The sequence below is a fragment of the Polistes dominula genome, unplaced genomic scaffold, assembly GCF_049000335.1.
Source record: "Polistes dominula isolate Pdom_NZ unplaced genomic scaffold, Pdom_raw_medaka contig_84, whole genome shotgun sequence".
NCBI lineage: Eukaryota > Metazoa > Arthropoda > Insecta > Hymenoptera > Vespidae > Polistes > Polistes dominula.
This window is the reverse complement of record NW_028300944.1, coordinates 842,030-855,881: the sequence shown is the minus strand read 5'-3', so window position 1 is coordinate 855,881 and position 13,852 is coordinate 842,030. Positions and strand designations below refer to the sequence as shown.

At 27.7% G+C, this 13,852-nt stretch overlaps 3 protein-coding genes across 5 annotated transcripts; 2 read left to right on the top strand and 1 right to left on the bottom strand.

Annotated features, from left to right (window-relative positions):
• Positions 1 to 51: 51 nt before the first annotated feature.
• LOC107072234 (calcineurin-binding protein cabin-1) lies at positions 52 to 11,732 on the bottom strand. Its single transcript, XM_015332002.2, has 19 exons — positions 11,510 to 11,732; positions 9,560 to 11,142; positions 9,306 to 9,470; positions 9,037 to 9,225; positions 8,824 to 8,967; positions 8,554 to 8,734; positions 8,363 to 8,487; positions 8,103 to 8,295; positions 7,849 to 8,002; positions 7,616 to 7,763; positions 6,782 to 7,549; positions 6,324 to 6,708; positions 5,334 to 6,224; positions 4,735 to 5,017; positions 4,381 to 4,634; positions 2,602 to 2,765; positions 2,179 to 2,449; positions 1,866 to 1,997; positions 52 to 1,787 (listed from the first exon to the last, which is right to left on the bottom strand). The coding sequence occupies exons 1-19, from the start codon at positions 11,591 to 11,593 to the stop codon at positions 69 to 71; spliced, it is 7,833 nt and encodes a 2,610-aa protein (XP_015187488.2). The 5' UTR covers positions 11,594 to 11,732; the 3' UTR covers positions 52 to 68.
• On the top strand, positions 2,300 to 4,539 carry LOC107072236 (uncharacterized). 2 transcript variants are annotated; one of them, XM_015332004.2, is made up of 6 exons: positions 2,300 to 2,438; positions 2,954 to 3,034; positions 3,141 to 3,345; positions 3,452 to 3,623; positions 3,715 to 3,971; positions 4,045 to 4,539. In XM_015332004.2, the coding sequence occupies exons 2-6, from the start codon at positions 2,973 to 2,975 to the stop codon at positions 4,357 to 4,359; spliced, it is 1,011 nt and encodes a 336-aa protein (XP_015187490.2). In that variant the 5' UTR covers positions 2,300 to 2,438; positions 2,954 to 2,972; the 3' UTR covers positions 4,360 to 4,539. The 2 variants fall into 2 exon arrangements, with proteins under 2 accessions (XP_015187490.2, XP_089027983.1); XM_089171857.1 differs by lacking the exon at positions 2,300 to 2,438 and adding an exon at positions 2,753 to 2,870.
• On the top strand, positions 11,339 to 13,840 carry LOC107072237 (uncharacterized). 2 transcript variants are annotated; one of them, XM_015332006.2, is made up of 5 exons: positions 11,339 to 11,355; positions 12,068 to 12,226; positions 13,093 to 13,227; positions 13,346 to 13,434; positions 13,520 to 13,840. In XM_015332006.2, exons 2-5 carry the CDS (start codon positions 12,217 to 12,219, stop codon positions 13,631 to 13,633), a joined length of 348 nt encoding a protein of 115 aa, XP_015187492.1. In that variant the 5' UTR covers positions 11,339 to 11,355; positions 12,068 to 12,216; the 3' UTR covers positions 13,634 to 13,840. The 2 variants fall into 2 exon arrangements, with proteins under 2 accessions (XP_015187492.1, XP_015187491.1); XM_015332005.2 differs by lacking the exon at positions 11,339 to 11,355 and having other exon boundaries at positions 11,892 to 12,226.
• Positions 13,841 to 13,852: the final 12 nt, after the last annotated feature.

Below are 13,852 nucleotides of genomic sequence, written 5' to 3'. Positions count from 1 at the left end.
AGAGACGAAATGGAAAAATTAATTACATTATTATGACAAAGCGATCGATAATATTATATAATTATATTTTAATCATCTAACGTAATAATTTCTACACTATCATTTGCAAATTTATCGACTGGTTTAGCTACAGACTTTCCTCTTGTCAAATCATACAACGTCATACAATCGGAATTTGTTTGTTGTCTCAATGGTTCAGAAACAAGTTTCTTTTGTGGAACAACATTAACCGTAGGAGAATGATTTTTCGTAAAATCAACGTTTGTTTTCAATTGTTGAGGATTTTTTTGTTGAGGTATTATTTCTAAATGTGAATGTTGTTGTAACTGAGACAACATGGAAAGTGCTTCCGCAGATGTCGTTTGTGGAAATGAATTTGTCAATGGGTTTGTTACATCCGTTATATTGGATTTAGATTTACTTGAGGGTCTTTTGTAATTAGTGGTTTTAGCACATGATGGTTTTATTCCTGTTTGTGGTACTGGACTTACTGATATACCACTTAATTCAGCAGGCATAAAAGGTGCTTGTCCTAACGATGAATTACCTGCCATAGCATTTACCATATTGGGAAAATTACTTGACATAATTGATACACCTTTATTTATCGACTTTTGTTTTTTCGATGAACCATGTGGATATACAGGATACGGTCTCTGTGAATTCTTTTTCGATAATAATTTATGTTGCAATGAAGTACCTGATCGAGATGTTGGTAAACTCATTGGTAACGATGGCTTTAAATTCAAAGATTGACTAATCGATGCATGTGCTACTTGTGGTACTACACTTGAACTCGATGGATTGGTACTTTTCAAGGGTGCATGCGATAATGAAGGATTATGCGCAGGTTGAGGTTCGGTTAATGATTTTGAAACACGAATTTGAGGGGCAGTCATTTGTTTTGGTGGGCTTGTTTTAACTTGTTGAATGATAGATGGCTTAAGAAGCGAAACCTGTGCTGTAGAAGGATGAGAAGTTTTAGAAGCCTGTGAAATTTGAAGAGACTTTGGAATATTAACAGGTAATGCATCAGCTTGTGTAGTTGGCCTACTACTACTACTACTACTACTACTAGGTTTGCTCTTTTGAGGCAATGCTGTACTTACTGGAGTAATAGATATATTCGGCCTATCTTTAGTCATTGACATAGTTGTAGCAGTTTTAGTCGTTGTTGTAGTTGCTTGATGATACGTTGGTGGTGATCGTGTATTTTGAACAGTAGAATTTGTCAAATTCAATATTTGCTGCACTGTTAATGTGCTAATATTAGTGAGATTGTTAATAGTAGTAGGTGTAGTTGTGTTAGTATTGGATGTACTAGTCATTGTTTGTATGTTACTAATACTACTGGGTACTGTAGCAGTAGTACTGTTTAAACTGTTTGTTAGATTAGATATTGATGATAGATTTCTTTGATATTGTCTAGTAATATAATCCTGGTAATTTCCTATTCGATTTAAATAGTTCCCAATCCCTGGCACAGGAGCCATCATGTTACCGCTCAAACTAGCTATCATTGCTGAGAACATGCTAGGATCCATTAATGGACTCATAAAATAGGGATTCATGAGCGCTGGATTTTCTGGTGTACCGATATAATTTGTAAAAATATTCTTAGGATTAAATTGATTCATATTGTCACCTTGTTGCATTGCCTGTAAATATTTGTTAACATTGGGTGGTCTTCCTCTTGGTCTACCTGTAGATGTTAAATTCTTGTAAGGTTTGCGATTTTGAGATGCTTGAGGTGACGTTGAATTAACTTGTGTTTGAGATGTAGTAGCCTGTACAAAATAATAATAATAATAATAATAAAATATAGAAATATTATTACTCGATAATTTAATAAATATAAAAATTACCGGTGTTGAAGATGCAGTTGAAGTTGGCAATGTAGTATTTCCAGGATTACTTTGTGTTGCAGCTATTTTATTAGCTAATATCTGTCGTTGACAACATTTAATAGCCATTTCCAAAATATTTCCATCTAAATTCTGAAAAATAATAAACATTTGTATAAAAAACAAAATCATTCAATCAAAAGGTATCAAAACATATCTAACATTATATCATAATATACAAGTGTTTATAGACTTTTGATAACAAGCTTCTTATCATTTGACATTTGGATCGTCTTATCTATAAAAGAAAAAAAAATACTATTTCATATCTTACTTTATTGCCAATGTAAGTTTTATATGTGTCGATTAATAATGAAGAGAATGCTTGTACAGTCTGTTCCTTAGTTTGAAAGTGTTTTTGAATTTGTTGATATATTTTATATACATCCAATAAAACTTGAGTTCTTGAATCGGTTCTTATGAGATGTACACTGTCCATAGTACTTGGTGAACCCATTGTGTGTACTCTACTTCTTAAAGATTGTAAACAAAGAGTTAAAGCTTGACGAGATAATTGTTCTCTTTCAGAATCACGTAAGTATTTTCTATAAATAAAACATAATCATATTATAATATCTTTTATAATGTTTACATATTATTATAACATTTACTTGTTCTTCATTTATTTCTGAAGAAACGTACGTGAATCACTTAAATCAATTAGATAACGTAAATAAAGTCAAGAGATAAATCTTACTTGTCAGAATCAGGTATCTTTGCAAGCTGAATACATAATTGCATTAACATTCGACTATCATTTGTTTCTTTTAATACTTGCATCAGTAATGTCACACATCTTGACATATGAGATGCAAAACTTCCTGGTCTGTCAATTTCACGATTTGGTATATGCCATATACCCTATAAAATACAATACATAATTTATAAGTATTTGTAATAATAACAAAACAATACATACAAACGGTGTAATAACAAAAGTCATCTATATATATATATATACACAATGTAATAAATCATAGAATATAGAAAATATTGATGTGACATTTAATTTGAATTTATCATTAATTTAGATAATAATTTGATTTCAGGTGTTGTACAAGTTTAATCATGAAAATGTATTACATAACCTTTATAATAATTCTATATTTTAAATTGGCATTTGACGTTAGGTAATAATTTTATTATTCATATATTTCTTGATATGAATGTAATTAATTTAATTGCAATAAGATTATTTTTTCTATTTAATAATAAATAAATGTTATGTGTGTGAAGATATGTTGGTGCACGTAGTAGTGTTATAATAGATACGGATCCAGGTAGCGATGATGCATTAGCAATATTGTTAGCACTTGCACATGAAAAATCTAGTAATGGAGATTTTCAAGTTTTAGCAATAACATGTACATATGGTAACACATATTTAGAAAATGTAGAAATAAATGTTTTGAAAATTTTACAAATAGCTAATAGAACCGACGTAAGTATAGTTCAATTATTAAACACTTTGGTACAATGGATTAAAATTTGAAAAGTACTTATGAATACTTAAGTAAACAATTTATAATGTTGATTTATTTTTGTAGATACCTGTCTATAGTGGAAGTAAAAAATCTTTAATGTATAATTATACTTCGACTGATTATTTTGGTAAAGATGGTTTAGGAGATTTTCAATTTGATGAAAATATTACCGGTAAAATAAACAGAACGAAACACGCGTCAATGGCGATGATAGATTTGGTCAAACAATTTCCAGGTAAATTTATAAAATTGAATTAGAAGATGATGATTATCCTCATTTTTTATCTTCAATTTGAATAGAATTCGTTTTTCTGTTGATTTTTCAGATGAAATTACTATAATATGTATAGGACCTTTGACTAATTTAGCTACAGCTATTATTATGGAACCAAATTTGCAAGATTATGTTAAAAATATAATTGTAATGGGTGGAAGTGTAGCAGGCATTGGTAATTTTATGCCAAATGTCGAATTTAATTTTTTCAGTGATCCAGAAAGTAATTTTATAGCAATAAATTCTACTACAAGAACACCAATTGTATTACTACCTTGGGAAGTATGCGTTAATCATGAAATATCATTGGTAAGAACTTTAAATAATATATGAATTTATAAATTATAACATTGTTTCTAAAAAAAATCATTCATTTTTATAGAAATGGCGTAAGAATGTTTTTGGAAAATTAAATTCTACAATGGTAAACTTTATCAACAAAGCAGAAAGAATAGCTTTACAATCAATGACCAAATGGTGTCCAACAGATGCAATTACAATGGCTGCTGTGATATGGCCTGGTTTTATAATAAAATCAATTTTAAAAAATGTATATCCCGTAGTCGATGGTACAGCTCGTGGTTCTATTCTTGTAGATTATATAGAATCTACTGGTAGATTAAAAAATACCAAAATAATTCAGGAATACAATATAACGATGTTTCAACGTGAATTATTAAATTATTTTAAATCATGAAAATATTATAAATGAACTTACACTAAAGAAGTTGGTACTTTTTCTATCTGCAAAAAGTCCTTGAAAGCTTTGTCCAGGATAAAATTGACAATTGTATGTACCCAATAGTATATCTTTACATTTAGTAGTATCTTTAGCTGTTCTATTGTTAAAGAAAAAATGAGCAAGTCGATAAAAAGATTTATGATGTTCATTAAACCTTAATATGCATTGTTCCAATCCTGCCAGACAATATGCGATTAAAGTTGCTACTTCTTCATCGGTCATGTATTCTTCTGTAATTTAAATTCAAATATATAACACACATGTGTACATTAGTTAATTAATTAATAAACATTTTCTATAGAAGAATTTGTTATTAGAAATAATGTTTACCTTTCTCTGTGATATCATTATCATTATCTCTTTTTTTCTTTTCAACATCACTTTCAACAGAGTCACTATCACTGTCACTAGAACTATCACTTTCAGAACTGTCTTCACTACTACTTGATTCATCACTGCTACTCGAACTGGAATTATTTGTTTCTGTAGTTGTTGTTGTTTGCGTTGTCGTAGTACTTTCTTGAGAACCTCTTCTACTTAAAGTAGCTTCTTGTTTAGGAGCAGATATATGCATTCTTTTTTTATCCCCTGCTTTATCCTTTGTTTCTTTATCCTATAACAAAATAAATAAGAATTTAATTATAATTATTTAATCCTTTTTACTTCGAGCGCCGGATATATCCGACAACCGCCGCGCGTACTTGCTCACATATAACACGAAAGGTTTTGAAATCTTTCAGCGAAAGTTTTTGTAAAATATTTCCAAAATATTTTACTGATAGAGTAATCTTTTGCAAGTTTTTGAACGCGGACATTAAAAAACTTGTCAAGAAATGTTTTAGAAAGTTTTTATGTTTATGTGGGTGCGTACAGTGACATTTTGACGGACTGGACTGCCAAAATGAAAGAGTTAATGATTAATAACTTACGGTAGATTGCAAATCTTCATTTTGCAACCATTTGCCTTCAAACTTTCTTGTATCGTCATCATCAAACGAAGATTGTTGAGTTTCCTGGCTCATTTCCATTGCTTGTTTCATAAGAGCATCCATTAAATCTTGCACGTTTTCATTTTTCTTACAAGAATCAAATATGTTTATTTTAGAATGGTCTATTATATTTTTCTTATTTTTGTCTTCTTTTGATTGCATCATATTCTTCGTTGATTCTACTTTTTTCTTTTGATATTTAGTTTCATTACTTTCATCGCTTGATAACACCATAATATCATCCGTTAATTTTTCCTTTTGCAATACCATATCACAAACTTTTGTAATTAAATCATCTATCAAAGCTACTACGTCCTGCATCAATTGAAGATGAGAAATATTTCCTAATTTTAATCTCTTCGAATTATCATTCGTTTGATTATCCAAAGGTCTTTTACGATTTTCCGATTTTAATAATTCATTAGTTCGATTACCATCAAGATTTTTATCTTGAGTGTTTCTATCTATAATTTCAATTTCTTCAATACTGTAGGAACGTTGATTAACACTGACAACATTTTTATAATTATCTGATAAATTGTCAACGTCCTTTCCTTTAGTATCAACATCCGAATCATTTTCTTTCTTCTTTTCACATAATTTTGATTGAAATTTCATGAAAGATCCTTCAGAACAATTCTTAAGATGCCATTGAAATAATTGGCCTAATGATTTTTTTAATGGTTTACCTTCATGTTGTTCAAGATATTTTAATATACTCGCATGAATTCGATAATGCACTTCTAATGCCTCGATAGAAAGGTATTGAGGATTTTTATGACTAATTCTACGAGGATACTCTGCATTATTTTCATATAGTAATTTACTAGCCTAAAATTAAGTAAAAATATATATTGAAAATGTTGAAAAAAAAAAAATTAAAATAAAATAAAAGAAAGAAAATAATCAAATTGTTAAATGTTAACTGACCTGTGCATAACAACTTAAAAATATCGGAGGATCTTCATTTTTCTTCTCCGCTATTTTACCAAGCATATATTGACACAACCATCGTTCATCTTGAATTTTATTAATATTGTCAATACCATGACACGCCATAAATAATCGATTGGACGATTGAAAACATTGTTCTGCAATTTCTAACATTTCTTCTTTTCTATTTTCTAATACTTCAAATTTTTCCATACTTAATGTATCAGTCTCTTGCTTTAACAATCGTGAACAAAATGAATGAATCATGTAAACAAAACTTCCATATTCAGTCCAGATTATTACATGATTGGGTGCCAATTCAGTGGCATGTCGATAACTCGACTGAGCTATTTTGGCTTTCATTAATAATTTATCCTCGCTTCTAAATAATCAATGAATAATAAACTCGTTAATAATATTGTCATTGTAATTATAATAAGAACAATAATACTTACATAAGTCTGTAATTGGTTAACCAAATATCAATGATGGTTCCAGTCGACATGGCTAAACCAGCCCAGGAATTTAATCCAGTTGGACGAAGACATAAATCTAATAAATAATACCTTGCAGCAAGTGTCCATTTGTTATTTTTAAAATAAAAATCACCTAATAGATAATAAATACTAGAAATAGAATGTGGTAATGGTTTCTTGACACACGGCATTGTCTCTTTTTCACCCATAACGTAATCTTTCATTTCTTCGAATATTTGATTAGGATCACTATCTTGTGGAACTAATCTAGTTATCTTTTTAAACAACAATTCAGTATCTATGCTTATAGCAGCAAGCCTAGGTGATTCTAATATTGGCATTTGTTTTGGTTTATAAAAATCGAATAATAATTGTGCTCCTTCCCATGTTAATTCCATTTGTGGTGCTCCATGTTCCTCCAGATGTTTAGGTTTTGATTTATTCAATCTATTTGGATGACCATACAAACAATAGAAAATTTGTTCTAAATATTTAGTTAATTTATTTTTGATAGTAGCAAATTGTGGAGTTTCCAACTTGGGTATTATTAAATTCATCGTAAAGAATAAAAGCTTTGCGTCATGGAAACAACACCATGAGTGTTTCCCAATAAAATCATGAGCAATAAATAGAATCATTATGGAAGGTGGAATACCATCGTCTTCGTCATCTGATTCTGAATTATGTGAATTATGTGCTTTATTTTTGTAAGATGATTCAGACTTTGCTCTCTCTTTATCTTCCTCGCTATTAAATTAAAAATATATTTATCAGTAATAATCAATAATATTTATTTTCATGATATTAACTTACTATTGTAAAATATAATGTAATAAAATCCAAGGTAAGACGGTTTCAAGTGGCATCTCTAATGCATTTTCTGGTATATCCAATTGATGACAAACTATGTGAACTAAATTTTGCACTAATCTTGAAAGGCAAGATTCTGGTAAATATTTTACTGAAATGATAATATTTCAAATAAATAAAAGAAAAAAAAACAATTGTAAAAATATGATAATTAATATATTGAGATATTTTCTTACCAGCAAATACACTTATTTCTTTTGTACAAGCTTCTAATTTTTCAAGACAATTGACGACAGAACGTGTCCATTTTTTTTGTTCTGCATCTTCACAAGCATTCAAATAATTTTGCCAAGATTCGTTTAAACAAGCTTCTGCCCATACATAACAGTCCTGAAATATTATTATTATTATTATTATTATTATTATTATTATTATTAATATTAGAAAACAAATATTTGATACATTTGAACAAATTATTTGATAATACAACCTCATAATGTTGTAATTGCCATAAACTATCCAATAAGATAGCTAATTGTTTATCTCTTTCAATTATATTTTGATTGGCAGATAATAATTTATGTTTTTGTCTTGCAAATTTAAATGTATCTTGTAAAACGCAAGACAATTCTGCATATTTCTTTTCATCGTACAAATGTTGTATCTCACCAAGTTTTTGACTCCTGTTATTAAATTAATATTTATAAATAATGTTTTTATAAATAATGTAACATAATTTCATATAAATACCTTTGTATGGATTTTAATTTTTTCTCGACTATTTTAAGACTGATTTGGGAATTCAATTTACAATTGGGTAATAGAAGGCATATATTGTGATTTTGACTCTCCAATCTTTTTAATTGATCCAACAACTATAAACAAATAATAATATTTATTACAAATTTTATGTACTTTTATCAATATATTTAATTACTTACCAATTCTAATGTTCCGATAACAATTTCAGTATCACCTTGACATAAAAAGATAGTAGCTTTTAACCATAGTACTCTTAATAAAATGTACATGTTTTCTTGATTAGAAAGATCACCACGTATGCTGGTAAATATTATATATCCTAATTCTTCTGACGGCATACCAGTTCCCAGTTTGTCTAAACTATCATAGAATACTACAAATGTAAACTAGCAAAAAAACCAAAAACAAAAAATTGAATTAACAATAAAAGATGACATTTTGTTCTTTACCTTGACGATGCTATCAGATCAGGTTTATTATCTAACCATTTATCTGTATGAAGTTCTCCAAATAATAATGTCATTTCAGAATTTAATTTTAGAATATTGTCATCCAGATCTTCATCGAATGGTGATGGATGTGGAATATGTTGTCTAGAAAAAAAAATAATAATAATCATTTTAACATCATACACAAATACCTTTAATCATTTGTTAATATACCTTGTACATAAATAAGCTTCTAAATATACATCCGACAATTTTTTCGGCCATTCTTGAGCCCACTTTGTACATATGAATTCACAAAATTTAGCTATGATCACCATTAAATTGTTCTTGCCACTATATTCATTAATAAATGCACTGACTTCGACATTTTCTAATTCTGATCCAAAATATTTGATTTGTTGGCTAAAATAATAAACAAACATATGTAAAATAATCATTAACATAATGTTATTACTTTATAATGAATCAAATAAATGATTAACCTTGTATCTGGACTTGGTGATTTAGAACTATCTGAACTTTTAGTTCCTTCTCCTGAGACTGTATTATTTTCTTGATTTACAAATAAATGATATACGTCCATAGTATCCATGGTATCATCCATACTTTTGGAATGATCATCTTTAGTTAATTTCACGGTGTCTGATCTAAAAAGAAATAAACAGAAATTAGTTTAGAAAATATTAGTTTGTTTGAATATTAGAAAACAAAAAAATATATATTATAAAGACTTTACAATAACGTGCTTGGAAATATTCTTCTAAGTGTTTCTTCTAATTGAACGTCGTCTCTTTCAGCTTCTCTTCGATTTGAACTACGTACACGTGCTGATCTTCTCATACTGCTACAACTCCAAGCCCATTGCTGTAAAAAACACAATGCACTTCTACGTCTTTTTTTAACTTTTTGAACTTCATCCTTTCCTTCAGTTTTTTCATTCGACTTTTCATCGATCTTAGGTGCTTCCGCTGAATTTTCAACAACCTTGTCGTAGATCTTATCATTTGATTTGTCACTTTCTCTATCACTAGACTTTTCCATGATTATTCCATTATCCGTATTGTATGGATCTATCTTTGTTTTTTCTATTTGAGGTTTATCACTGTTACCACCCTCAGTTTCAGACATTACAGGTTCATCTAATTCGGTGCTTTTTCCTTGATTTGGTTCTTCATATTGTAAAACATCATTTAAAACATCTAAATCTGAAATTCTTAATGGATCTTCATCTTCTATTATTTGTATATCCGATGAACATGATTTTTTATCTTCTTCCATTTCCACATCTAACGCTGTATTGGATGCATCATTTAATCCATCATTTATTTCAGATCCTTCAAATGCATGATTAATTATCTCTTCTTTATCAATTTTTATATCTTTATCAATATCACTTGCAACAACATTTACATTTGGAGATTGCAATTCTTCTATTTCCATATCCATATTTGTTTCTTGAACGTCACATTCATCATTTTTATCCATGGCTTCGACATTAGGCATATTAACTATTAATTTAATTCGACTTACAAAGCTTGAAGTACTTTCTATAATAAATCTGTGCATATCTAATAAACTTTCTCCCAAATCAAGCCACGTATAATTATTTATAGGTTTTCTTAACGTTAATTCTGGCACAGATTTTGGAATAAACTCTGATTTACATGCTTCTGCCCATTTTTGTGCAACCTTTTCCGCTTCCAATAATAATTCATCACCAATCATATGATTGTAATCTGTATAAAGTGGAGGATCTAATCTCCAATCGCTGTTATACAATTTGTAACATTCTTTTAAACACGGAATAGATTTGAAAATTTGTTCTCTGTAAGCTAAACCTTTAATATAATTTGGATCCCTTTCTAATGCTAAAGAAATATATAAAAGACAGTTCATGTAGTCTGGAACAGCGTATAGGGCAGTTATGATGTTATCCAAACATGGCCAATGATTTGCATTACATATCAGTCCTTGTTTAAAAGATGCACAAGCTAATTCTAAATTTGAAATTTTCATAGCCATGGTACCCATTCTATACCATAAGATTACATCGGAATCATCCAAATAAGCAGCCTGCCAATAATTGTCTATGGCAGCATCATAATTTCCCCATATGGCTTCAATTGCTCCAATGTTTTTGTAACAGGAATATTTTAATGACAACATAGGCCTTGATCTGCCATCGGATACCTCAGGTCTCTCAACTTCATCTAGCAATTCTGTTTCTAGAAGCTCCTTAAAAATATTCAAAGCTTCTTTATGTTTATTATCTCTTAATAATTCTAAGGCTTTATTGTACTCGGTAAGTGCTATTTGTTCCTAAAACAAATTAAGGTTATGTATATTTAATTATTTACAAGTAAACATTTGAATGTAATATAATAATATAAATTTAAATTATAAAATGTAAAGTTATGATTAAAACATAATACTTTTGTACAATATACACCCACATGGCAGATGGTTAAATAGTTACAAGCTGGATAAAGTTTTCTACACTTTGCAATGATTAATAAATAAATCAAATAGAATGTAAGTACAAATTAAAAAATAAGAATACATTTTTAAAATATAAAATAAAGATAATTATAAAATAAAAGTAACATTGATGAATTATATATAGAAATTATATTTTAAGGTTATGTTTAACTTGGTATATTAAAATAAACAATTAAAGATTATTTACTTGAGCTTCTTTAGTAATCGTAGGCACATCCTCCTCTTCACTTTCCTCGCTAGATTCTTCGTTAAGTGCCGAGATTTTGATCATTTTCACCTTTTCTTCGTGAACCGCAATTAAACGTATGAAACATCAACAAATCAGCCGGTTTTTATTATCAACGCCATATTGATATGTTATATATGACATTTGAAGTATATCTTTTTTGAATGAGATAAAAAGATTAATTAAGTAGATAAATTTCACCAAAGATAACTTACTATTATACACACAACACACATACATATATATATTATTGTATTTTATAATTTATCATTTATCATTATTCGAAAATATTATTTATATTTATTATCCCAAGTGAAATTTATTAATAGCAGTGGTTTACAAGATTTTCGTTTCAAATTTAATTATTACACTGTTGTATATATATATATATATATGTATTTATATCTAACACATATATATGTAGATACATGCATATTGTAGATACGACATACCTACTCTTATTTTTCTATCTCTTATATTGGAACAGTTATCGAACATCCAACTTGTTTATCTTTTCAGAAGAAGAAGATAGGAAAAGTAAAAGTATGTATGTACATATTATTGGATGCTGAACAATGGATCTGGAATTGATATGAAGATGAGAAAATTTAAATTGTGATTAAGAGAAATCGTTATAAATATCTTCATTTTCATTTTTATATACTACGATGTTTTTGGGTATGTATTATCACAATTTATATTATTAAGAATACCAATGAAGATCAATTAAAGTTTTCATTGTAATTGTCCGGTCAAATCATTTAAAATAGTAATCTATATATTTATACATGTATCAAAATATATATATATATCATTTTTTTCATATGCATTATAATTAATAACTATTAACGATTGAAACATTTGAAAATTGATTACAGTAGTACATATGTATATCAATATGTTTATAAATAACTTCGATTGTTTTCTTTTATTATTTTTATTTAACTTCGATATAATTCATGCATTTATTTTTTTATAAAATACTTCTTGACATTTGTTAATTATTTATCACACATTTTAACATGTTTGACATTTTGATTACAAATTTAAAAATAAATTTGTATCAAATTCGTAGTAATGACGTTTTGTATTTCTGCACTATTATTGGCTATCATTTATTTGGCGCGAATTATATCAAAATTCAAATCTCTTTTGATTGAAAATCGTTTGAAAAACATGTATTTTTTTTAATTATTGACAAGTAATGTTGGATTATAAAAATATGATTACATTTTTATATATATTTACATAGCATATTAAAAAGTATTTTGTTTGTTTTTTTGTTTGTTTAAGTCATAATAATAATAATAATTATTATTATTATAAAATTTAAGTTATTTTTTTTTGTTAAGAATATGGATTAAATTATTCATTAATAATATTAATGATACGTATAAAAGAAATTGTATTATTGCTGTCACAAGGTAAAAACATACAAAGGTGATTAGAAAATGTAATAATAATTTTTTAATAAATTCTTATTATATCTATTGTGTAATATCAGCGACAAGTAGACATTGATATTAACAATATATACATGACAGGAAACAGGACCAGTGACGAAGAACAGTCTGCGGATAATGAAGGTTTGCTTTCTTCTGAAATAACAAAAGATTTCAATATTACAAAAAGATCTGATGTACCCGTTTATTATTTTTATAAAACGCATTGGCGTAATGGTAAAATATATTTTATATATCTATTTTAATGAATATATATCTATATACAAAATTTGTTACTTTTAAGTTTACAATGATTTCTTTGTTATTATTATTATTATTATTTAATATCCTACAGATGCTGAAATACAGCGACATTATTGGACAACATCTTTTTTATTACCACTCGGTTCAATTTTTATACTTGCCATAGTAGTTGTATTAATGGTAAAGTTTCTTTTTAATCTTTCTTTATTAATATTAAATTATCTTAGTAATTGTTAATGAAATAAATGAATATTTTTGATTACAGGTATTATTCAAAAGATGTCCACATATTGTTGCTGCAATAGTTGCTGCTATTCTTGGAATTATTCTTGTATTTGTGACGTTAATATCACTTAATCATCCACCAACATACTCTTGATACATTTTTTAGTTACTTTTTTTTAAAAAAGAAAATATATTATGGAGTATTTTTGTTGTTGTTGTTGTTAATGTTGGTAGAAATAAAGACTGATATAATAAATTTCAGACAATAAGGATATTGAATCTGTTCTTTGTAAAATGTTATACAATATTTGAAATTTTATGAAATTGTGATTGTAAAAATGTATATATATATATATATATATATAAAAATTAC